This window comes from Triturus cristatus, chromosome 7, assembly GCF_964204655.1.
Source record: "Triturus cristatus chromosome 7, aTriCri1.1, whole genome shotgun sequence".
NCBI lineage: Eukaryota > Metazoa > Chordata > Amphibia > Caudata > Salamandridae > Triturus > Triturus cristatus.
The window spans coordinates 1,201,437,699-1,201,462,593 of record NC_140590.1 but is presented as its reverse complement, the minus strand read 5'-3'; the positions used below and the strand labels follow the sequence as shown (position 1 = coordinate 1,201,462,593).

Genomic DNA, 24,895 nt, shown 5'->3' with positions numbered 1-24,895 from the left:
AGCACACAGGTAGCTGCTTACCATGTGGAATCATGCACAGTATTCACAAGCGAGTGGGGTTTGAGGTTTCAGTCAGTAATGCAAATACATTCAGCATCACTAAGGCTGGTTGCCCTTGCTGGAGTGTAGGCAAACACCCAGGTTACACATGATGCTGGTCTGAAAAAGCAGTTTGGACATGTGCTTTGTAAAAAATCTGAAAAGTGGATTCATAATGTGTCAGTCTGTAAAAGTGTTTATCACTTGCCAAAAAAAAGAGCAGTAAGTGTGCTTTCAAATTGGCAAAGAAATTTCGTTTTGTGACTAATGTGAAAACATGACTCTGTGTGCAAATAGGAATTACAGGCATAGATTTATTGCGTATTGCTCTGGTGATTTCACAGTTGCATTAGATGGAAAGGGGGAGACATTGTTTGGTGCAGATGCAGACTCTTAGCACACAGGTAGCTGCTTACCATGTGGAATCATGCACAGTATTCACAAGCGAGTGGGGTTTGAGGTTTCAGTCAGTAATGCAAATACATTCAGCATCACTAAGGCTGGTTGCCCTTGCTGGAGTGTAGGCAGACACCCAGGTTACACATGATGCTGGTCTGAAAAAGCAGTTTGGACATGTGCTTTGTAAAAAATCTGAAAAGTGGATTCATAATGTGTCAGTCTGTAAAAGTGTTTATCACTTGCCAAAAAAAAGAGCAGTAAGTGTGCTTTCAAATTGGCAAAGAAATTTCGTTTTGTGACTAATGTGAAAACATGACTCTGTGTGCAAATAGGAATTACAGGCAGAGATTTATTGCGTATTGCTCTGGAGATTTCACAGTTGCATTAGATGGAAAGGGGGAGACATTTTTTGGTGCAGAAGCAGACTCTTAGCACACAGGTAGCTGCTTACCATGTGGAATCATGCACAGTATTCACAAGCGAGTGGGGTTTGAGGTTTCAGTCAGTAATGCAAATACATTCAGCATCACTAAGGCTGGTTGCCCTTGCTGGAGTGTAGGCAGACACCCAGGTTACACATGATGCTGGTCTGAAAAAGCAGTTTGGACATGTGCTTTGTAAAAAATCTGAAAAGTGAATTCATAATGTGTCAGTCTGTAAAAGTGTTTATCACTTGCCAAAAAAAAAGAGCAGTAAGTGTGCTTTCAAATTGGCAAAGAAATTTCGTTTTGTGACTAATGTGAAAACATGACTCTGTGTGCAAAAAGGAATTACAGGCAGAGATTTATTGCGTATTGCTCTGGTGATTTCACAGTTGCATTAGATGGAAAGGGGGAGACATTTTTTGGTGCAGAAGCAGACTCTTAGCACACAGGTAGCTGCTTACCATGTGGAATCATGCACAGTATTCACAAGCGAGTGGGGTTTGAGGTTTCAGTCAGTAATGCAAATACATTCAGCATCACTAAGGCTGGTTGCCCTTGCTGGAGTGTAGGCAGACACCCAGGTTACACATGATGCTGGTCTGAAAAAGCAGTTTGGACATGTGCTTTGTAAAAAATCTGAAAAGTGGATTCATAATGTGTCAGTCTGTAAAAGTGTTTATCACTTGCCAAAAAAAAGAGCAGTAAGTGTGCTTTCAAATTGGCAAAGAAATTTCGTTTTGTGACTAATGTGAAAACATGACTCTGTGTGCAAAAAGGAATTACAGGCAGAGATTTATTGCGTATTTCTCTGGTGATTTCACAGTTGCATTAGATGGAAAGGGGGAGACATTTTTTGGTGCAGATGCAGACTCTTAGCACACAGGTAGCTGCTTACCATGTGGAATCATGCACAGTATTCACAAGCGAGTGGGGTTTGAGGTTTCAGTCAGTAATGCAAATACATTCAGCATCACTAAGGCTGGTTGCCCTTGCTGGAGTGTAGGCAAACACCCAGGTTACACATGATGCTGGTCTGAAAAAGCAGTTTGGACATGTGCTTTGTAAAAAATCTGAAAAGTGGATTCATAATGTGTCAGTCTGTAAAAGTGTTTATCACTTGCCAAAAAAAAGAGCAGTAAGTGTGCTTTCAAATTGGCAAAGAAATTTCGTTTTGTGACTAATGTGAAAACATGACTCTGTGTGCAAATAGGAATTACAGGCATAGATTTATTGCGTATTGCTCTGGTGATTTCACAGTTGCATTAGATGGAAAGGGGGAGACATTTTTTGGTGCAGATGCAGACTCTTAGCACACAGGTAGCTGCTTACCATGTGGAATCATGCACAGTATTCACAAGCGAGTGGGGTTTGAGGTTTCAGTCAGTAATGCAAATACATTCAGCATCACTAAGGCTGGTTGCCCTTGCTGGAGTGTAGGCAGACACCCAGGTTACACATGATGCTGGTCTGAAAAAGCAGTTTGGACATGTGCTTTGTAAAAAATCTGAAAAGTGGATTCATAATGTGTCAGTCTGTAAAAGTGTTTATCACTTGCCAAAAAAAAGAGCAGTAAGTGTGCTTTCAAATTGGCAAAGAAATTTCGTTTTGTGACTAATGTGAAAACATGACTCTGTGTGCAAATAGGAATTACAGGCAGAGATTTATTGCGTATTGCTCTGGAGATTTCACAGTTGCATTAGATGGAAAGGGGGAGACATTTTTTGGTGCAGAAGCAGACTCTTAGCACACAGGTAGCTGCTTACCATGTGGAATCATGCACAGTATTCACAAGCGAGTGGGGTTTGAGGTTTCAGTCAGTAATGCAAATACATTCAGCATCACTAAGGCTGGTTGCCCTTGCTGGAGTGTAGGCAGACACCCAGGTTACACATGATGCTGGTCTGAAAAAGCAGTTTGGACATGTGCTCTGTAAAAAATCTGAAAAGTGGATTCATAATGTGTCAGTCTGTAAAAGTGTTTATCACTTGCCAAAAAAAAGAGCAGTAAGTGTGCTTTCAAATTGGCAAAGAAATTTCGTTTTGTGACTAATGTGAAAACATGACTCTGTGTGCAAATAGGAATTACAGGCATAGATTTATTGCGTATTGCTCTGGTGATTTCACAGTTGCATTAGATGGAAAGGGGGAGACATTTTTTGGTGCAGATGCAGACTCTTAGCACACAGGTAGCTGCTTACCATGTGGAATCATGCACAGTATTCACAAGCGAGTGGGGTTTGAGGTTTCAGTCAGTAATGCAAATACATTCAGCATCACTAAGGCTGGTTGCCCTTGCTGGAGTGTAGGCAGACACCCAGGTTACACATGATGCTGGTCTGAAAAAGCAGTTTGGACATGTGCTTTGTAAAAAATCTGAAAAGTGAATTCATAATGTGTCAGTCTGTAAAAGTGTTTATCACTTGCCAAAAAAAAGAGCAGTAAGTGTGCTTTCAAATTGGCAAAGAAATTTCGTTTTGTGACTAATGTGAAAACATGACTCTGTGTGCAAAAAGGAATTACAGGCAGAGATTTATTGCGTATTGCTCTGGTGATTTCACAGTTGCATTAGATGGAAAGGGGGAGACATTTTTGGGTGCAGAAGCAGACTCTTAGCACACAGGTAGCTGCTTACCATGTGGAATCATGCACAGTATTCACAAGCGAGTGGGGTTTGAGGTTTCAGTCAGTAATGCAAATACATTCAGCATCACTAAGGCTGGTTGCCCTTGCTGGAGTGTAGGCAGACACCCAGGTTACAAATGATGCTGGTCTGAAAAAGCAGTTTGGACATGTGCTCTGTAAAAAATCTGAAAAGTGGATTCATAATGTGTCAGTCTGTAAAAGTGTTTATCACTTGCCAAAAAAAAGAGCAGTAAGTGTGCTTTCAAATTGGCAAAGACATTTCGTTTTGTGACTAATGTGAAAACATGACTCAGTTGTACAAATAGGAATTACAGGCAGAGATTTATTGCGTATTGCTCTGGAGATTTCACAGTTGCATTAGATGGAAAGGGGGAGCCATTTTTTGGTGCAGAAGCAGACTCTTAGCACACAGGTAGCTGCTTACCATGTGGAATCATGCACAGTATTCACAAGCGAGTGGGGTTTGAGGTTTCAGTCAGTAATGCAAATACATTCAGCATCACTAAGGCTGGTTGCCCTTGCTGGAGTGTAGGCAGACACCCAGGTTAGAAATGATGCTGGTCTGAAAAAGCAGTTTGGACATGTGCTTTGTAGAAAATCTGAAAAGTGGATTCATAATGTGTCAGTCTGCAAAAGTGTTTATCACTTGCCAAAAAAAAGAGCAGTAAGTGTGCTTTCAAATTGGCAAAGAAATTTCGTTTTGTGACTAATGTGAAAACAAATGTAGTAATATATTTAAATAAAATAAAGGAATTTTTTTTTTGTTTTTTTCAGGTATTGCTGAAGAGCAGTGAACAAAATTAAGATGCCTACAAAATCCAGAGCAAAAAAAGAGCAGAAAAAAAACCTATATTTGAAGACAACTGGAGGACCTAAGTTAGTTGAAGATGCTCATGTTGGGAAGAAGAAAAAATCTTCTGGTAAGCAAAAAAAAGATTTTCTAAGGAACATATTCAAAAAAAGGAAAAATGTACAAAATGTCTGTACTGGAAAGAATGATTTGAATCGAAAAGGACAGGAAAAAATTGAGAATTTAGTTAATGCAAATATACCTTCTGCAACTCAAAAGATAAACTTAAACAGAAAAACAGCGTTTAAAGAGATACGTAGAAAAATGTTTCAGAGGAGAGTTATGTCCAATTTGATAAAGGATGTGAAGAAATATAAGCAAAAGGCAAAGTTTTTTAAGAGAAAAAAAGAAATTGAAGCCATTGCAGCAAAGGCATTAGCATTAAAAAGGAAACTATTCATTTTAATTTTGAATAGGATGCGTACATTAGACAAAATGGTTAATGTACTGAAATCACATAGCAAAAGGAAAAGAGTAGTGAACAGAACAAACTTTTGTAAAGTGTTTTTAGGAAAATGGATGCATAGTTCAAGTAGTGAACCTTTTTTTAATGAAGAGAGCTTTTTTCAAAGTAATAGTTTGCTGCATGCAGTTGACACCATAGGTCGTGCTTATGAAGTGAAAAATGGTTGCATAATGGAGAAGGAGATAATGGTTCCAAGAGATGAGGTACAAGTGATGGCGGATGAGGCTATGGGGAGACGTCCTAAAGCCCCAGTGTACACTTGGAATTGTAGTAGTATTTGCACTGTGCGTCAGGAATCTATTGATAAATTTCGTGAGTTTCTAAGAGAATATAGCAAAAAAAGTGTGAAACAGAAGATTAAGGTGCTTCAAAGTCTAGATCCATGCAGAGTGAGAGAGAATACTGGTTTGCAGGGTCATTCTCTGGCTTGTCTATCTAGAAAAGTGTGTAATAGTGTTTTCCATCATTTTAGGATGCTGGCTGTTCATCATACTGAAATGAGAAAGTTTGTGAGACGGTTGTATTTTGCTAAAAGTCCAGCAATAAAGTTAGATGAATTGAATAGGGCTCTGTTCCGTGGAACGGTATCAGATGTAGAGAAGGTTGTTGATGAAATTCAGTTTTGTTACTTTGGTCCTGAACAAAACAGTGCAGAGAAGGACACAGTAAATGAGGAAGAAGTGGAAGAAAATGTAGAACCCTCTGTAAGTAAGACATTTAATGATCACATAACAAAATTTGCAATAATCTCTAATGAAAGACCAAATATAACTTGTATTTGTTGCCGCAGAACTCATTATAGAAAACAAACCAGGTATGTTGATCTCTACAGAAAGAGTGAAAATGAAGATAATTATAAGTGGAAGGATTTTGCCACCTATATATTTCTTGAAAATTGTTTTGAATTGGGTGAAGTTCAGCGTATTTGTAAATACTGTTACAACAAGTTAGAGGAAAATAGAATGCCGACCAGAGCTGTACATAATAATTTAGAATTGGATGCTATTCCTGCTGAACTTTCTGAATTAAATACATATGAGTCTATACTCATTCAATGTGTTCATCCGTTCCAGACCATAGTACGTATGGAGCCCAAAACTGGTAAATTACCTCCTTCAGATTTACTGAGAGGTTTAAAAGGTAGAGTGGTGTATTTGCCCTTGGATTTGAAAAAAAATATGGAAACTATTGATGCGGATACTTTGGAAACTGAACCATTAATTATTCTGGTTAATGGTGTACCTACAAAGAATAAGAAGATTTGGCAGGAGCTGGTAGATGTACGGAAAGTACAAAGAGCAAATTTGTATTTGAAAAGGAATAACAAATGGTATGAATCAATTTATATAGAAGAAGAAGAAGAAGAAGATTTACAAGAAGACACAGAAACACCAACTGGACAAATTGAAAAAGTGGACAAGTCAAAGGAAGAAGAAATTTATGAACATTTTAGCATACATCCTCTTCATTCAAAATAAGTTATGGGAGACAATATTGATCTCTTTCAGATGAAGAAAGCAAAAGGAACTCCCGTGAGTGTATGGGAGGAGAGCTTGGAAGCTCGATGTTTTCCCCAGCTGTTTCCTAAAGGAAAAGGAGGACGATACAATGAACGTCCGGAACAGATTCCAGCTTCTGAGTATCGGACTACAAGACTATATGCTGAAGATCCCAGATTTCGACAAAGTATTCCTTATTTGTTCCATCTTTTATTTGAAAGCGACTTGTCTGCACTGTCTTATGCAGTAAATCACATTTTAAAAAGTGGAGTACATTTACAAAATGTGTCTGCTAAGGATTTTATGGAGAAAGTGTAGCACCGAGATGATCATTTGGAAACACAACTGATCAATCTGATGGCTTGTCAGCGTGGGACAAATGAATATTGGTACCGACGCCATGGTGAATTAAAATGCATGTTACGGAATTTAGGAACACCAACATGGTTCCTTACCCTAAGCTGTGCTGAGTACGCTTGGGATGATTTACTGGATTTTCTACGAGAGGCAAATTCAAACATTAAAAACATCGAATACAAAACAGCAGGAGAACTGTGCTCATTGGATCCGGTTAATGTTTGCAGATATTTCAATCATAGATTTGAGGCTATGATGTCCTTCATCTGCAATAAAAAAAATCCACCTCTAGGAGAAGTAGTGGATTTCTTTTGGAGAAAAGAGTACCAGGCAAGAGGTGCTCCTCATATTCATATGCTGTTGTGGATCAAGGATGCCCCAAAGTTTGGAACAGATACTGATGAAGCAGTGTTATCTTACATTGAAGAATATGCAACATGTGCTATACCAAAAAGCACAGAAGAGAAAAAGTTAAAGGAGCAAGTTTTACGTTTCCAAAGTCATCGGTGTGGAAAATACTGTCGACGGAAATACAAGAGCAAAGATAAATACTACACTAAATGTCGATTTGGATTTCCTAGACCTGTTCTTTCAAAAGGAAGAGTTAACAGTTTTATGTCAGCTGTGAGACATACTATCACAAGAAAATCACCTAAGAATACCTACAACCTTAAAAGAAAAGAAGAATCAAAAAATATAAATGACTACAACCCAGTGATTTTATCCATGTGGAACGCTAACATGGATATACAGTATGTAGCTGACAATTCCATTGCTGTTGCTCGATATGTAACGTCTTACATTACGAAATCAGAAAAAACAGAATTGAAGGAAATGTGGGAAGAGATTTCTCACGAGAAAACTGTCAGTAAGAAGCTGTACAGTTTCAGTTTGAAGATGTTATCGCATCGAGAAATTGGATCCTACGAATGTTCAGATAGGTTATCTTCTGCAAGTCTCTACTCGAAATCAAGAAGAATAATTTGGGCAAGTTTAGGCCTTGCAGCAATGAGAAATCGGGTACTGAAATCTGTTGGAGAAATTGAATATTTGGCCGAGAATGACCCAGAAAGTACAGATATTTTGAAATCAAACATGTTGGATACATATTACCCAAAGAGAAGTCATCATCTGGAGAACATGTGTCTCTATGAAGTGCTGCAGAACTACATTTATTCACGGAAAGCCGCAGAAGACATCAACAATGGAAAATATAAAGTTATTGGTGAGGAAGGATGTTTGGTGAAGCAAACAAAAGGAAGTTTGATAAATCACCGGAAGCTGAGTTGCGACACTACTGACAAAAAGGAATTTTACTACTTGGCTCTTTTACAGCTGTTTAAACCATGGCGTACAGAGGATGAACTACTGGGAGAATTTCAAAGCTATGAAGATTCATTTAATGCTTGCAAAGACAGCATACAATGCAGAACATTCACAACTTATCTGCAAATGTTAAATGAAGAAATTGAACAGGAAACTACAATTGCAGCAGAAATAGCTAGAGACAGTTCTCAGGACAGCCAAAGTTCAGGAACACTCAGTCAAGATCCCCTAGGACAACCAATCGTTGAAAATGAAGCATCAATAGCCATGAATGAAGTGGAAACAGCTATGAATCAAGCTCAAGAAGAATTTATAGACTTACAAAATTTGGAAAGACAACTGAATCAAGAGCAGCAACAAATTTATGAAGAGATCAGAAACAAAATTGATCACGGATTTCTACATGAAAAAAAAGAGTGCTCATGCACATCATTTCATCCAATCAGGATGTATGTAAGCGGACAAGCTGGAACTGGAAAAAGTTTCCTTATAAAAGTCATCAGAAGCTACCTACAGCAAAAAACGGATTCTACTTTGTCTTGTGTGGTTACTGCTCCAACTGGGTTAGCAGCATATAACATAAAAGGAATCACTTTACATCGTTTGCTAATGTTACCAGTGGAGAATGAGAACAAAATACAATACAACAAGCTAACTGGAGAAGCATGCTTGGAAGTTTCAAGAGTATTGAAGAAGATGCAAGTTCTCATTATTGATGAGGTGAGCATGGTATCGAACTTAATGCTTGCCTTTGTGCATTTAAGAATGCAGCAAATTCTGAAGTCAGACTATGACGTGTTATTTGGAGGAAAACACGTCATAGTTTTTGGAGATCTTTTGCAACTTACTCCAGTTAAAGGACAACCAGTGTTTAATACTGTGACACATGAAGACACGAAGAAGTCTTTGGGAAGCATCGGTAATGCAAATATTTGGTCCTTCTTTGGGTACAAGGAACTTACAACTAATATGAGGCAAGCAAACGATGAAGAATATGGAAGTATTCTGAAAGATATCAGGATTGGACTACTCACAGAAGCTGGCAAAAAAGCATTACAGACTCGGCTGCTACATAATTTATTTCCAAAGTAAGAAATAGTTGCAGAGAAGATATACAAGAACATTGCAGAAAACAAAAGTGTCATCTGCTTAATGCCAACTCTACGTGAGTGCTCAATATTCAATGAGGAGCTTTTGAAATTGGAAAAGGAAGATATCAGGAAATTGGAAGCAGTGGACAAAATTGAGGATGGAAGAATTACTGTCACATTAACAGGCACACTGAAAAATAAATTGGATTCACTAGAGAAGAAGATTTCCAAAACAGCTAGATTAGAAAAAAATCTATATGTTTGCATGAACTGTAGAGTATTTTTAAGGAGAAATTTGGATGTTGAAAAATGTTTAGTTAATGGAGCTATGGGAAGAGTTGTGGGTTTTATTAATTATCAGAAAAAAGATGGAATTGAATGTTTAAAAATAAAATTTGATCAGATAGAAGAAGTTAAAGATATTTGTCGTTGTACAGTTCGTTTCATGCTTGTGAAAGACTTATATGTACGTAGGAAGCAGTTTCCGTTTTCTCTAGCATATGCTGTAACTATTCACAAGTCTCAAGGATTGACTGTAGATTGTGCATTTGTGAACATTGGTTCAACTGTGTTCAAAGAAGGTATGGCATATGTTGCTTTGTCACGAGTGAAAACATTATCAGGTTTATTCATGATAGACTTTGATGATTCAAAAGTTAGTGCTGATACAAACTGTGTAAAGGAGTATAATAGATTAAGAAGAAGCTATGCTCCTCATTTAGGTCAGTATCCTGTGTTGGAGAAACGTGTAGTTTCTCGTAAAAGGAGAAATGAGAATATCTGTAATGAAGATGTAGAGAGGAGGAAAAAAAAGAGGAGTGATGTAATTGCAAGCAAAAAGAATAAGGAAAATGAAGAACAGGTTGTAGGATGTCATTTTGAAAATAGCTCTGGTGTCAACTGCTACGCTAATGTAGTGCTGAATGTTGCATTTTATCTGGAAAGTTTGCAAGAGCAGATAATAGTAAATCAGGGAAAAAGATTCTGTACTGTGCTGAGTCTCCTTTTTGAAAAGCTGAGTAATGATAAAACTCAAATAGAAAGTGCTACTGAAATTAGAAAACTTTTAGATGTATGTTCAGGACGAACACAGTTTTCTCAAAATGTACAGCAAGATGCACAGGAATTCTTGATGTATTTTCTTCAGGTACTGGAAGAGGAAGGGGTACAAATACAAAATATTTTTGGTCTCTCTTATAAATGGGAACATAGTTGTGAAAACTGTTATAATATATGTGGCTCTAATGTTGATTCTGAAAGGTTTATTTATTTAACATTGCCAGAGAGTAAAACAGTCACTTTTGCTAAATTAGTTAAAGATGCTAATCATAGCATGCAATGCAGTGAGTGTAAATCTGACATGTTTTCAACATTAATTTTAAAGGAATACAGACAGTATGTAATTTTAATGATGCAACGATGTAGAGCTGATGGTTCAAAATTGGATACTTTAATAAAGAAGTTTACAGGACAGCAATTATCAATTTCAGGAAAAACTTTTGTAACAGTTGCAATAATTTTCCATGATGGACCTACTGTAACTTCTGGTCATTACACAGTTTATCTTAAATGTGAAAAAGGCTGGACACTGTGTAATGATTCCCAATTGATTTTTAAGCAACGTTTGCCTTTTGATTTAGCAAATTCCTATCTAATCTTCCTGAAACCTAAATTTTAGAGAGATTTGACAACATCTGGAGAAAACAATTTTACCATTTTATTGGATTACCATTTGGAATTTACAAATAAAAAGATTTAACAAATTATCATTTGGCCTAATGGAAAGGTAACCAATTGTAATGTGGAATTTTTCCATTTTTTAAGGAAATTTTGGAAAACCAAAAATTTAGAAAAAATCGGTAACATCTGCACAATTTAAATTTTGGAATGTTATTGGATTGCCATTGGAAATTTTTTCAAAAAAGATTTTTAAAATTACTATTTGGCCATGCGGAAAAGTAAACAATTCTATTGTGGACTTATTTAATTATTAATTAATCTTTCGGAAACCAAAATGTTACAGAGAAACGGTGACATCTATACAATTTAAACTTTTGTTTTTTATTGGATTACCATTGGAAATTAAACAAAAAAAGAATTTTAAAATTACTATTTGGCCTAAAGGAAATGGAACCAGATGTATTGTGGAGTTATTTGACATATATTATTGTGATTATACTTCTGAAACAAAAATATCAGACGGTATTTTAAAGAAATAAGTATAGATATTAGATGATATTTTTTTAGAATATTATGCATTTCTTTAAAGTTATGTTTATGAAAAAAGAGATTCTGGGCTTTTTTAAAAACAATCTTTGAGATTGTTAATTTTTTTTTGCCTGCTGTTAAATGATAAATGCAATTGCTTTCACAATTTATAGTGAAATGCAATATTTTCTGAAAACAGCAAAAAAAAGGCAAAAATATTTTTTGAAAAATATGTAAATATGTGTACTGTATTATTAAATGTTTTATTCAATATTAATACTTTTTTCTTTTTTTTCAGATTGAGATAGAAAATTTTCGAAAACTATAACCATTTTAAAAGCAATTAAAAATAAATTAAATGAATAAATCTTTTTTTGAGTGGGTATGGTAAGTCAATAATGTCATGGTCCCTTTTTTCCCACTTCTCTACAATCACATTTGCAGTTTTTAATTGTTGTGTCTCAAGGACCTTGTAATGTGATAATTGATTTTTAGTGTTTTTAAAAAAAAAAAAAAAAATTACGCGTACCGTACGCGTACGGTAAAAAAAAAACAAAAAAAAGTTTTTAAAAACATATATAAAAAATAGATGAAAGGTAAGGTTGGCTCTTAAAAGAGCCGTTGTGTTCATGCAGGGACAGAGGAAAGAAAGAATGGGAATATTAGTCGGTACGACAAATGTGCTGATCTATTAAATTGTTCACTAGGGCAACACTGGTCTCCCTATGACAAATTAGATCATGACAAGTGGCGCACCGAATTAAAACCCTCGCAAACCGATGGTTGGTTTCCAGAGGACCAGAAAAAGGAGATGCTCCCCCCACAGATGAAGGGCTCACCTGACCTGCAGAAGAAGGACTCGGCACTGCAGATGATGGTCCAGGCTGAGCTGCTGTGGATGTGCTTGGTTGATTTACTGAAGGGTTACCTTCAGTAAGTCGAGCATGTGTCCTTCTGTGTACATCCTTAAGGTGTCTCATCATGGTGTGATTCCCAAAGGAATACTTCCTGTCAGGATTACCTCTTGAAAGTACACGCTTACACAGCTTGCAAGTCACTAAGGGTGCATTTACCTTTTGCTGGCCTTCTGGAAAAGTAAAATAATCCCATACGTAAGAGGTCTTTTGTTTCCTCGCTCTCTGCCTCAAGGTAGTGCTGCTAGCCTCACTCTCAGAAGAGCTCTGCTGTTCTGCCATCGTATCACAAAGACAACCCAGCTCCTTCTCCTAAGGGATCACAAGCAGAAATGAGGGGAATGGGTGTGGTGTTGGAGAGTTCTAGAACTGAAAGTAGTTTCAACCAATCAAAAGTTGTGTTTCATGATCACATGACCTACCGTACGCTTACGGTACGCTTACGGTGCGCTTACGGCAAAAGTACGCATGCGCGTAAAAAAGACACGCGCTTGCGCGCATGCGCTTAACAGTCACTCCCCGACACTTCCGCGTAACGTGCGCGTGTAGCGTACACGCGTACGCGTCCCACGCGGAGTACGTGCGGCTACGCAAATTGCGTAACAATACGCAAACAGCGTAGATGAATTACGGACGTTGCGTAAACCGTACGCTTACCGTAAGCTTACGGTACGCGTACTAAAAAAAAAATTAAAAAAAAGGAAAAAATGTATTGCTAATAAATTTTACATGTTTATTTTATAAAATATATTTAAAAAAAACATATTATAGAATTTTAAAAATTTAACCATAGTCTTTAAAAAAAGGATAGAAAATTAAAAAAAAAATATGTAAAAAAAAAAAAAGAAAAAAAAAAAAATTGCATTTAAAAAACCTTGCAAATTCACTGAAAAAACCATGGGTTTCACACACGTTATAGTTAGGAATTAGCATTTAAAAAACCTTGCAAATTCACTGAAAAAACCATGGGTTTCACACACGTTATAGTTAGGAATTAGCATTTAAAAAACCTTAGAAATTCAATGAAAAAACCAAAGGTTTCACACATGTTATAGTTAGCTGGACATTTCACTCGTAAAAAACCAATGAAATTCCCCCGTTATAGTTAGTTCAGCTAACTATAACTCGCGCGCCCGCAATGCACTACTGATGACGTCACATATTACATCACTCATGACATGGTCAGTGACATCACTCATGACATCACTGATGACATCTCAAATGACATCACTGATGACATCATCCTTGTGACAGAGTGGTAGACCTCCTCTCACCCTAATATAACCTTTGATACAAACATTAAAAAATAGACACTAAAATTTTCAAAACAATGGACATACCAATAACAGTTACAACAACCTATTCAGTAATTCTAAGATCCACATACACATCCACTCATCCACCAACAATCCTATAGAGTCACTCATACATGTACTCACACATCATATGTACTCATAAACCTAAACATCCTGTAACACAATCCCACTCATCCATAGAGTTACTCACACACATAGTCACTCATGCTAATAAAGAAACAAACATCCATTTACTTGCATATACAGTTATACACACACCAGCACACTTACTTTAACAGAAACTTACACATACTTAGTCTTTTTAACAATCACTTATAGAAACACATACTTATTCATACAGGAACTCTTCCAATCTCTCACTCTCACATATACTCACTTATAAACAACAATAGTCACATATACTAGTTTAAAACATATGTAGTTACTTATGAAGACACTATTGAGACAGTCATTCACTCACTAACACACCCATGCACACACTCATCCACCCATACAGTCCTGCACACATGCTGACTTCAACACATACAAACAGTGAGTCACTCATTCATGCACCTATGCACTACGTAATACCCCCCACCGCACCATGAAGACACTCAGACTGATACTCAAAAAACCAACTAATAACCTATATAGACACCCATGTAGCTACTCACCAACCCATGCAGCCACTTATACACAAAGTGAGAGACTGATACAGGTATTTACACATTTAAACATTACTCACTAAGCCATGTATTCACTAAGATACACTTAATCAGTCAGTTATACAATCAATTTTTCAGAAACAAATCATCAATTTAGACACTTATATACTCATTTATTCTTCCATCGACCTTGAGATATACATATATAAAACATATTTAATTTTCAGAAAAACACACATTCACTGGATGATGTCATCAGTGATGTCATTTGAGATGTCATCAGTGATGTCATGAGTGATGTCACTGACCATGTCATGAGTGATGTAATATGTGACGTCATCAGTAGTGCATTGCGGGCGCGCGAGTTATAGTTAGCTGAACTAACTATAACGGGGGAATTTCATTGGTTTTTTACGAGTGAAATGTCCAGCTAACTATAACATGTGTGAAACCTTTGGTTTTTTCATTGAATATATATATATATATATATATATATATATATATATTATCTACTGGCGGTCACCAGTAGATAGTTATAGTTAGAACCGAGTTTCCATAGGAAATCAAAAAATTCTATTTTGAATAACTTTGGCGCCTGTTGACGAATCCTCGTGAAATTTTCAAAACTAATGGGGCGCTCCGTTCAGCTCCTAACCTGAAAGTCTCGGGGTGATTCGTCAAGCGGGGGCCGAAAAAAAAGGGGGGTCCCAAAACGCGTTTTCCCCATGCATTTTTCCATAGGACCTTTAGTCGAAGGTACAGCCCGAACGGCTGAACAGAATTACTTGAAATTTGGCAGAGAGGTAGTCCTCAGGTCAGGGAAGTGCCTTTTGCAGGTCTGGTGTAAATCTGTTCAGTATTTCCTGAGAAAATAGCATTTAAAAGCATATAAATATCTATACGTGCGCACCGTGCCGTGCGCGAGCGAAATTCTGATTGGTTGTTAGATGTCAGTAAACATTCGAATCCTTCGAAATCAGGAAGTGTCAGCCGCCATTTTGTCTCTCGCAGTCTGAGGCAGGGAAAAACAAAGGTGGAGAACGTGAAAAGGGGGCAGGGTGGACAGTTCCTGACCCCCTATCCTTTGTCAGGGGGTCACAGAAGGACCCCCAAGGGTGAAAAAAACATTATTTTTTTTTAAATCGCGGGGTGCGCGCACAGTGCGCGCACGCTACACACAGCGCTTCGTGGGCGCGCGGTTTGTAGTTTTCTAGTGAGTTGCTTCGTGATGGGATGTCCTAATCTCATATCGCCTAGTAGACTTGTGGCATTACTTATGCCTTCCCAGGCAACCCAACATCCTGCCAAGAGGCTGGAGGTGCAATCCGGCAGAGGTCTAGCCTTCAGAATTTCGAACTCTATGCCTACTTATCACTCTGGTACGAAGGGTGGTGCCACCACAGGGTCGCCATCCACAGTGGAGAAATTTGCCAAGCGGGTGCCATGCTTAAAGTGCCAGCTCTGCAACTTATTTTGTTCAGAGAAAAAAAAAACAAAGCAGCAGTTTGTTTCTTTCTGAACAAAAGTGAAAAGGTCCCAGGGTGCATGGAGATATTTCTCTGTGGTAGCTATTTAACATTTTCCCTCAATGGTTCTATCATATGGACTGACATGAGCGGGGAAAATAGGCTATGGTCAAACCACCCTCAGTCAGGGACAACCAACTCTGTGACCCAGCTGTCCCTGTGGCGAGCAGACTACTAAGACAAGGATTACTGCTGGTAGAGCCAGCCGAGGCGCCATGATGAGAACCCAGTTGTTTCACCCTACACAAAATAGAGCATGGAAACTACAAATCTAGCAGGGCAGGACAACCACCTGTTAAGGCATTCTTAACACTCCATCAAAACCCCCAAAAAAGGCATTTAATGTACAAAATATGTTTTTTCTCCAAAAACTCAGTATCAGAGGGACACTGGGTGATTTTAAAAATTATAATCAATTAGTCATTCACAAAATCGCAAAGGTAAGTAATGCCACCTGGGTTTGCATGTGAGCATTCTATGAACATCGCAGGAAAAGAGCCCCTTCTCCTGCACCTCCCTTTGATATTCTACCTGCAAAAGACACTTCTCAGCCACTGGGTGTGTGAGGCACAATCATGCTTACCACAATAGGACGATTCTTCATCTTCTCTGCAAAATCTGGAGCACCCGGAGTTTCACCAACAGCTTTACACATAACTGACTCATTCTGTGGAATATAATCACAGAAGTAAGAATTTGTACGAGTGAAACACTTACAATGTCAGTGATCTGGAAGTACAATGCATGATCAAGCGTATACTGACCTAAACAATATTCTGTGTGCTCTAACTGTATACTAATTAGCTTTTCTAGGATTGTGGTAGATTTATCGAGCAAGAACAAGTTCCTTATGGGTAGCTGAGCAGTTTCCTTCTTGATTGGGGTCCCAACCTGCAGCAGGGGTCTAAGTGTGCCTTAATATGGAAGGGTAGAAGGTCTTTATGTGTGCTATAAGAGGCTAGGCATAGCCAAGAAAACAAGTTAGTTTATAGGCATCACAAATTCAGGGCAAGACCGGCCTTTAATCCTTAAAGCATAGTATTGTACTGGAAGGGGTACCTTCCATTACCAATCCTTTGCTTCAGAGAACACACACACCCTTGCACTATGGGGCAAGGGTATGTGCATTAGTGCATGGTTCCCAAAAAATGCACTAGTACATGGGGAGGAAAACAGCACCATATCACCAGACATTTCCATACTGAACTGGAGCCCCTAGAGGCTCGTTCTTAGCCCCCCCGGTTGCTCCTTGTGCCGCTTTCACTTTCCCCAGCTTCCCATTGTTAACTGAAGCAGACAGTGGAGGCTTCAAGCGAGAGAGAAAGAGAGGGAGGGCAGGGTATGGTAAAGAGAAAATCAGTGGTGGCTCCTCGAGGGAGTGCTGCGGGGTGGTGGGCGGGGGAGGGGCAGGGTTGGGGATCGTAAACTCCTAAATTGAGCCGAACGGAGTTGAGTAAATAAATGAAACGAATTACATTGCACGCGCGCTGCAACGCCAAATCGGCGATGCAGCGTGCAAAGTAATTCATTTTATTTATTTATTTATTTACTCAACTCCGTTCGTCCCAATTCTGGAGTTTAGTACCCCCCCTGCCCTTCCCCTGCCCCGCCTAACCACCCCGCAGCACTCCCTCGAGGAGCCGCCACTGGAGAAAATCATCAGAAGGGGAGAAGAGAGAGAGGAGAGTTGGGAAGAGGGAGAATGGATGGAAAAAGAGACATTACAGTAGATGAAGGGAGGGGTCTGGTTTGAACATTTTTGACAGGGCTCCTTTGGTTCCCAAGTTCAGCCCTGTACAAACGTTTTACATTCTAAGTGGGCCATAAAGGAGAGAGCACCTGGCTTTGGAAACTAATTGCTGGATAATATGGGGGAATGAGGAGTGACTGGTTTGAAACATGAGTATAACATGTCTGGGACACTCTTCGTGTATGATCATTTTTTTAAAGGATGGGTTGGAGAATCTTAAAAATGATGGACTGGGCTTCACTGGAAGGATGTTTTAGTTCCTAATCGTACCTTTGAGAAGGAATTACTTCATTTTTACTTATCAATTCCCATTTTTCGGATCGGTAAAGAGTGAAATCAGGAAACGTAGGTACTGGAGGTTCGTGCATTTGTGGTCTATGTAACTGGGGGTTCACTGCAATTTTCAATTAACAAATTCTGGTTTTCTTGTTGTCATTTATTTCCTATCTGGTTCCTTTGTCTGATTCGAGATTTGAACTAGGCCTGCGCAAACATGTGCAAGAGGCATTTTCTGCCTGAACCAGTCTCCTGTTGGTATTTTGTGTAACTTTGTGCTTTTTTAAAAAAAATTCAGGAGAGATTCTGGCAATCCATTTTTCCTTCTATTTATGCAATTTTGCACAACTTTCAGAACATTTCTCACACCCATTATTATTATTAAATGTATTGGGCGCACAGCTACCCTATTGAGGGTTTCCCGGCGCAATGAGTCTAAAAGACAAAACCAGACTAGGTAACTGAGCCTATTACTGGGTAAAGAGCCAAGTCTTGAGGTCACATCGAAATTTAAGGTAGTAGGATTCCTGTTTCAAGCAATTAGGAAGGGAATTCCAGAGTCTGGGTCCAAGGAATGAGAAGGAGCGTCCACCCATTCTGGTATTATTATTGTTATTATTGCAACATCTCTATGTTATCTGTTTTCCGCATACTGTGCGAAGTTAACTGAGATGTCATGCACGAAGATGGTCTTTCATAATTTGTTTTCAAATATTAGCTACTTATGTGCTGTGGCAAAGGCGCTGTTGCTTTGGTGGTCACAGGTTGGGTTATAAGAAAGCCTGCTAAGCTGTCTATTTTGCAGCAGGGTACATCAGACTGGAAATATGTTTTTGCTTTTATCTTTCTCCTGCTTTTGGCTATAACCTTTAAATGGTAGAGACAGATTTTAAACCACTCCAAGAACTTACCTCAGCAGGTCTTATTCTTGGTAATTCACCAGTAAGTCAGACCAGGAGTAAGAACACAACCTCTCATAAAAATGCTTTCAATATCGGATCAAGTATGCCTTATCCCATGCCAATATTTTCCATTGCAAGTGGGTGGTTTTAGTAGAAGCATATCTTGCTAGGTTTCCAGGGTTAGCTTTTCAAACTGTTGTTGCATCAGATATGATGGAACTAAGTTAGTGGGTCTACTCTATTTATGCTGGTAGATGTTTTTTCTTATTGATGAGACTGACTCCATGTTTGGGCTCAGTCCTAAGGAGACTGGTCTAAAGCTATCTACAGAACACTTAATGTGTGTTGGTGTTGGGAGGCATCAATCTCATGGAAATCTTTTAAGGGGTGCCAGGGGCAAAGTCATTGCGAGGAACACAGAGGTGACTCAGCATTCCTCATTTGATGACCATTTTTCGTTATACTAATAGTGAATAATGTTATATTAGCCCCTAATAGTATAATAAACAAAATGGAGCACACTTAGCTGTAACAGGAACTTCGGTGGCTGTTGTGTTAAGTGAAAATGTCTTTAAATGTATGTTGTGTATGTGCTTGTGGGTGAGAGTGTGTTTATGTGATAGAGAATGCATGTATGTGGAGGCGGGTGTATGAGAGTGAAAGTGAATGAGGATCATTGACAAGTAGTGAGTGAGATTGTGTGAGATTTACTATTCTTTGACACAAAGCAACGATGCACCAAAGTAGCTGTGTGCTGCCTTGAACCAATTGGAGAGAAAAAAAGAAAGTGTTATATCAACTAATGTATGGTACAGTTTCTCTCCCCCATGTGCTAGTGAATACTTTGGAGCCAATGCACATACCCTTGGCCCAAAGTGCAAGTGTGTGTGCTCTCCGAAGCTTCGTTTTTGGACTGGAAGGTGCTCCTTCCAGTGCAAAACTATGCTTTACAGATTTCCCCACTTTACATATGTGTTGCGCAATACAACACACATGTAAAGTTGGAAAAACAGGAAGACATGTAACGACTTCCCCTCATTAAGCCTGGCTCAAGGAGGAGTAAAAGTTTGATGCAAATTCATGTCTAGCAATGTTTGTAGATAGGGATTTGCATCAAACTCAATGGGGGGTTGCATAAGAATGCCCATGCACCACCCAAGGAATGCTCCCTTGATGCCAAGTATGCAAAGAAGCGTATAGCACAACTTTGCATTGCTTTGGACTGGATTGGTATGCAACCAAGGCCTGACTTGAGTTTGATAGTAAATATCATCGTAACGCTTTGTACTGGGTTTGCATCTCAAAAGTGACACAAACCCGGTGCAAAGCAGTAGTAAACCTTGCCTTGAGTGTCAGTAAGTATGAGTGTGTGAAATTAGGAGGGAATGCAAGTGAGTGAGTGAGAATGAATAAGAATGAGTTCAAGGGGGTGTAAGAGAGTGTGAATGAGAGAATGAGTGAGAGTGAGTGAATGTGAGTATTAGCAAGAATGTAATATGATGATTACGAGTTTGTTGCTGGCCCTGGCATACTGAAGGTAGTTATTGTCTTATAGTGACAGCCAGGACCAAATACTGGTGATTGCATACTGAAGCAATTCTTAGCACAACAGACACCTATGACAAAATACTGCACTGGCATACTTGGGTTAGACCTTGGCATTAAGGGCACAATGGTCAAAATAATGATTCTTGCATACTAGAGGTAATTCATGGCACATAGGGCATCGCGGGAAAAAACTGGCATAATTGACAAACGTCTTGGCTTGTAGACCCCAATGGCAAAATGCTACTGCTAGCACTATAGAGGTTATTCTTGGCATAAAGGTGGATAACCTTGCATATGGGAGGGTAGCAGTCATGGCATAATGCTGCCCTAGACATACTGAGGTAATTTTGATCTAAGGGTCATCTATAGTATATGGACAGCATAAATTGCAAAATTCTAGTACAGACATATTTGATGTCATTTTTTAAATAAGGGGGTACCCATACAATATGGGGCTCCCTATGATGAAGTCCTGACCCTAGCACAACATAGGTGATTTATGATGTATGGATCAGCTCCTGTGGAACATTGAGCTGCTCTGGCATTTTAGAAAATGTATGCAAAAATTGTGCATTAATGTGCACTATTTTACCCCATTCTTTAAAAAAAATTCTTGGGTGGGGGAACTCTGTGGAAGCGTCTTGTTTACCTGCTTTGCTCATGCATTACAATTCAGGGCAAGTATTATGCCCCAGAACTTTCAAAGATCAAGGGCCTGATTCACAAAGGTAAACTTACGCTTTTGTGTAAGTTTACAATTGTTTACTATTCACAAAGGTATTTTACTAGTACTTTCTTTAGGACCGTGGAGACTCTGCACATAGAGAAACAGGACATTTTCTGTGTTATGCCGGTATATTAATCATGCAGTTATTATGGAACTTCATCAGTCTCAATTATTGGGATGTTACAGTCATATAACATGCATGCAAGAATCAGGGTCAAGGGTCATATTATGTCACTTCCTGTGATGTCATTGAGGTCAAAGATTATGTGATCTCACTTTCACTACCTCACGCATTTTGGTAAATCGACGCCAATGATCAGTTCGTGTTGCTTTGAGATTGTTGTGGAGGGCTCACCAGTGGTTGTTGGGAAATGGCTTTATCAGGTTGACTTCATCTATTGTAAGAGAGAGTTGTTTCCAATACTCAAACACAAAAGGCAGAAGGCCCATTCTGGTGCCTGACCAACAATTTCATACATAAATCAACAATGGTTATTATAATGACAGGCTGTAGCAAAAAGCTGTGGGTTGTGAAACCCAAATCATATGTCAATACGGAGTGACACTGTTCTTCTCTGAAAATAGCAAATTAAACAAGTCACCAGACTCAGCAACTAGCCTTTTCAAAAAGAGACAATTTGTTGTGCCCATAAACATCTTTTCTGACTTCTTTGAACTATTTTACATTTGGTTGTATCAATATGTAGTAATATTGTCCTTTTACACAGTGACAGTATGTTCATTGAATGCAAATCATGGTCTATATCTGATAGCCTGCCCCACACCTCTCTTTAACACACATCAGTACCTTCCACAGGAAAACGTCTTCTGTGTTCCAGACCTGGGCAGTGCCAAGCTCCACTGGGAATTGCAAGGTGACTGTGACGGGGAGATCTCGTTGACCTAAATTGTTTACCTGAAAGACAATAAAGATGTTGAGGACCCTGAGGTTCGTGTTAGTTTGAGTACCATGCTGCACTCCATACTATGAATAAGGTCAGTGTTCATGCACCCATTTTTCCAGTGCGTGGGAACACAGGAGCTGACAATCGCATGAGACTTTGGCTGTAACAGCAATCACACCTCGGTCCCTGTCTGAGTATTATTTGTTGGCAAGGCGGAAGCATGTAATGCTCCCAATGCCAAGGCACCTTTTGTGCTTCCTTTCACCGCCCTACCAACCTCCCTCCCTCCTTCCAGGCCCTGCTGCCCAGTTCGCATTTACCTTCTCAGAGAAGGAGGTAAATGTCAGTGTTAATTCCACAGAAGATTCAAAACTGTGAAGAATGTTGCTCAGTACAACTGGGTATCCACAGTTATTCCCCATTCCAGAATTATTTTTTTTAAACTTTATTTATCATTTTGAAGACACAAACAACATCTAGCATGGGGAATGAATTAACAATAATATCAATAGTGGAAAGACCAATCCGATAATAACATCATCATTGCAACATATATTGCACTTCAGTGAGCATTCTATGCACAAGGAATACAGATAAACCACAAAACCCATGTTCAAGGTAGGTGTACAGACGTTTCCACAAGGCAGGAGTGAATTGTGTACATATGCTGGGGAAGTATACCCCGCTAGCAAGGTAATTGTGCCAGGCAGCCCTCTGCTGTTCATGGTGCTGCAAGGAAGTATGAAATAGTTGTCAGATGTCCTGTGGGTGAGAGGAGGGGGGTTCTTGGAGGCATAGATTTTGCTAGTAACACCACAAAAGGTAAGGCTCCTGAGCCAACCATCCACCGATGGAATACGCCTGCTGCCCCAATACAAAGCTATCTCACAGTTGGCCAGTAGTAGAGCCATTGCGGTGAACCCATGAGCCTCTTTAGGGACATCATGTACATAACCCAACAATGCAAGGAGTAGGTCAGATGTAATAGTGAGAGCTGAGAGAAAACAGCAGTCCAGAAGTCCTTTAAGTGGGTGCAGGTCCAATTCATGTGAGCAAAATTGGCGTTTACCATGGGGCACTTAAGACAATTTGAGGACCGAAAGGGATACAATTTAGCCAGGAAACCTGGGGTGGTGTAGGCATGCCTGAGGAATTTAAAGTATATCAATTTGTATCTGTGATTGGGTGAGACCAGTTTGGTTTGTTGACACCAAAAATACCAAATTTTATCCGGCAAAGGCAGTTGTAACTCATGTTCCTACAGCTCCCTGAGACTGCTGTCCTCAACATGCAGCAAGGCCATGCAGGTATGATAAAGTGCAGAGACAAGGTTTCCGCCATCTGTGTGGTCTATTTATGTAGTCAGAGCGGTGAATTCTGTGGGGGCGAGGGGATATGTGGAGACCTCAGCGCAAAGTGCGCTATACAAGCACTGCAGAATGAAATGTTCCATAGGGGTGGTGGAATCAAAGTGCATACCATCATTGTGCGAAAGAACATGACCGCCTAGGAACAAATCCCCAAATGTGTAGTGCATGCCGCAACAGCATTGTTTTGAAAAGGGTTTCTAAGGTAGGAGGCAGCCATCGATTATCTGCAAGAGGCAGGGACAGGGAATATAAGAGGTCATACCCAGGTGCCTAAAAAGTCTACTCCATGCCCAACAGGTGGCAGATAGGGTCTGAATATCAGTTTGGTCCAGCAGGAGTCTTCATGAGAGGAGTTTATGCAGTGGTACCTCCCAAGCCTGGTTGAGTTCTGATCTACCATAGGTGATGGGTGCATTCCTGTGGTACCAGTGGTATGCATAGTGACACTGGGCAGCAGGTATTAGAGTTAAAAGTGGGGCAATACAAAGCCACTGCATTCATGAGGTAGTACTATAGTGTTCTTCCCACCTAGGGACAGGGATCAGCCCACATCTTCCGAAGAGAGAGGCATTAGTAAGAGGAATCAGGATATTGAGGAATAGATATAAAAAATGGGGAAGGATCACCATTTTAAAAATAGTGATACGGTCTGCCATGGATAGGGGCAGGTGAATCCAATTCTCAATCTGCGTCATCAAGTGGTCAACCGCCAGATTGTAGTTCAGCTGCAGAACCTGGTCTTTGACTCGTGGACAAGGAGACCTAGGTATTTTAGGGTATCCTCACACCATTGCAGGGGATGTTCACATGGCGGAGGTGTCGTAGCTGTGGTAAGCAGGAATATTTCAGATTTTCCTAAGGTTATGTGGAGTCCCAGGTTATCTGCGGAATGGCACACAAATAACAAATTGCCATCAGCATGTAATGAGAGGAGCAAGTGGCAAGTCGGAAGTTGTAGGCTGCAATGGAGTTGCCTCTCCTGAAGGTGCCAGATGAAGGGATCAATGGCCATGATGAATAGCAGTGGTGATAATGGACAGCCCTGCCTTGCCCCCCTTAAAATTGAAAAAGGCGTGGGGAGGGAACCATTAACTCAAATTCAAGCTTTCAGTTTAGTATAGAGGAGCATAATTAGGAAGGTGAACCCTTGTGGTAGGTCCATCTCAGCAACCAAGAGAGGCCACTCAAGGGTGTCAATGGCCTTCTCCGCGTCAAAAAGCACCATTGCTGCTGGAAAGCTTGCGGAAACTCTGTGCAGTATCGAAAATGTGGTGCGCAGGTTGAGTGATGTTGAGCGGTGCAGGAAAAACCAGACTGCAAAGGCAAGATAATGGTTTCTAGTAGGAGAGAAAACCGGGTTGCAAAGGACCTTAGCTAAGATCTTATTATCAAAATTTAGCAGTGAAAGGAGTTGATAGGATTGAGCGTATAGTGGGTAGTTGCCAGGCTTAATAAGGAGGGTGATCATAGCTTTGTGTAACAAAGGGGGTAGGGTCCAATAGGTGTGGCACAAGGAGGCATTTATATGTTTTTTAGAACAGCCCCATAAGTCCGTCCACGCCGGGTGCCTTGGAACCATCTGAGGAATCGATAGCGTGGATCGCCACTTCCTCAGTGATTGGCTTGCTAAAGAACTGTTGCTGTGGGGTAGTAATCCAAAACATGGCAACCTCTGATAGACAGTCGATCACATCTACACCATCCCCCATGCACCG

At 39.6% G+C, this 24,895-nt stretch overlaps 1 protein-coding gene across 2 annotated transcripts in view; it reads right to left on the bottom strand.

The window, feature by feature from the left end:
- LOC146811598 (integrin alpha-M-like) overlaps positions 1 to 24,895 on the bottom strand; it is a 500,127-nt gene that overhangs the window by 54,099 nt on the left and 421,133 nt on the right. For both annotated transcript variants that reach the window (XM_085618578.1, XM_085618579.1), the window contains 2 exons: positions 21,714 to 21,821; positions 16,286 to 16,369 (listed from right to left, as the gene is read on the bottom strand). In XM_085618578.1, coding sequence (XP_085474704.1) covers positions 16,286 to 16,369; positions 21,714 to 21,821 — 192 coding nt within the window. The remainder of the gene's footprint in view (positions 1 to 16,285; positions 16,370 to 21,713; positions 21,822 to 24,895) is intronic.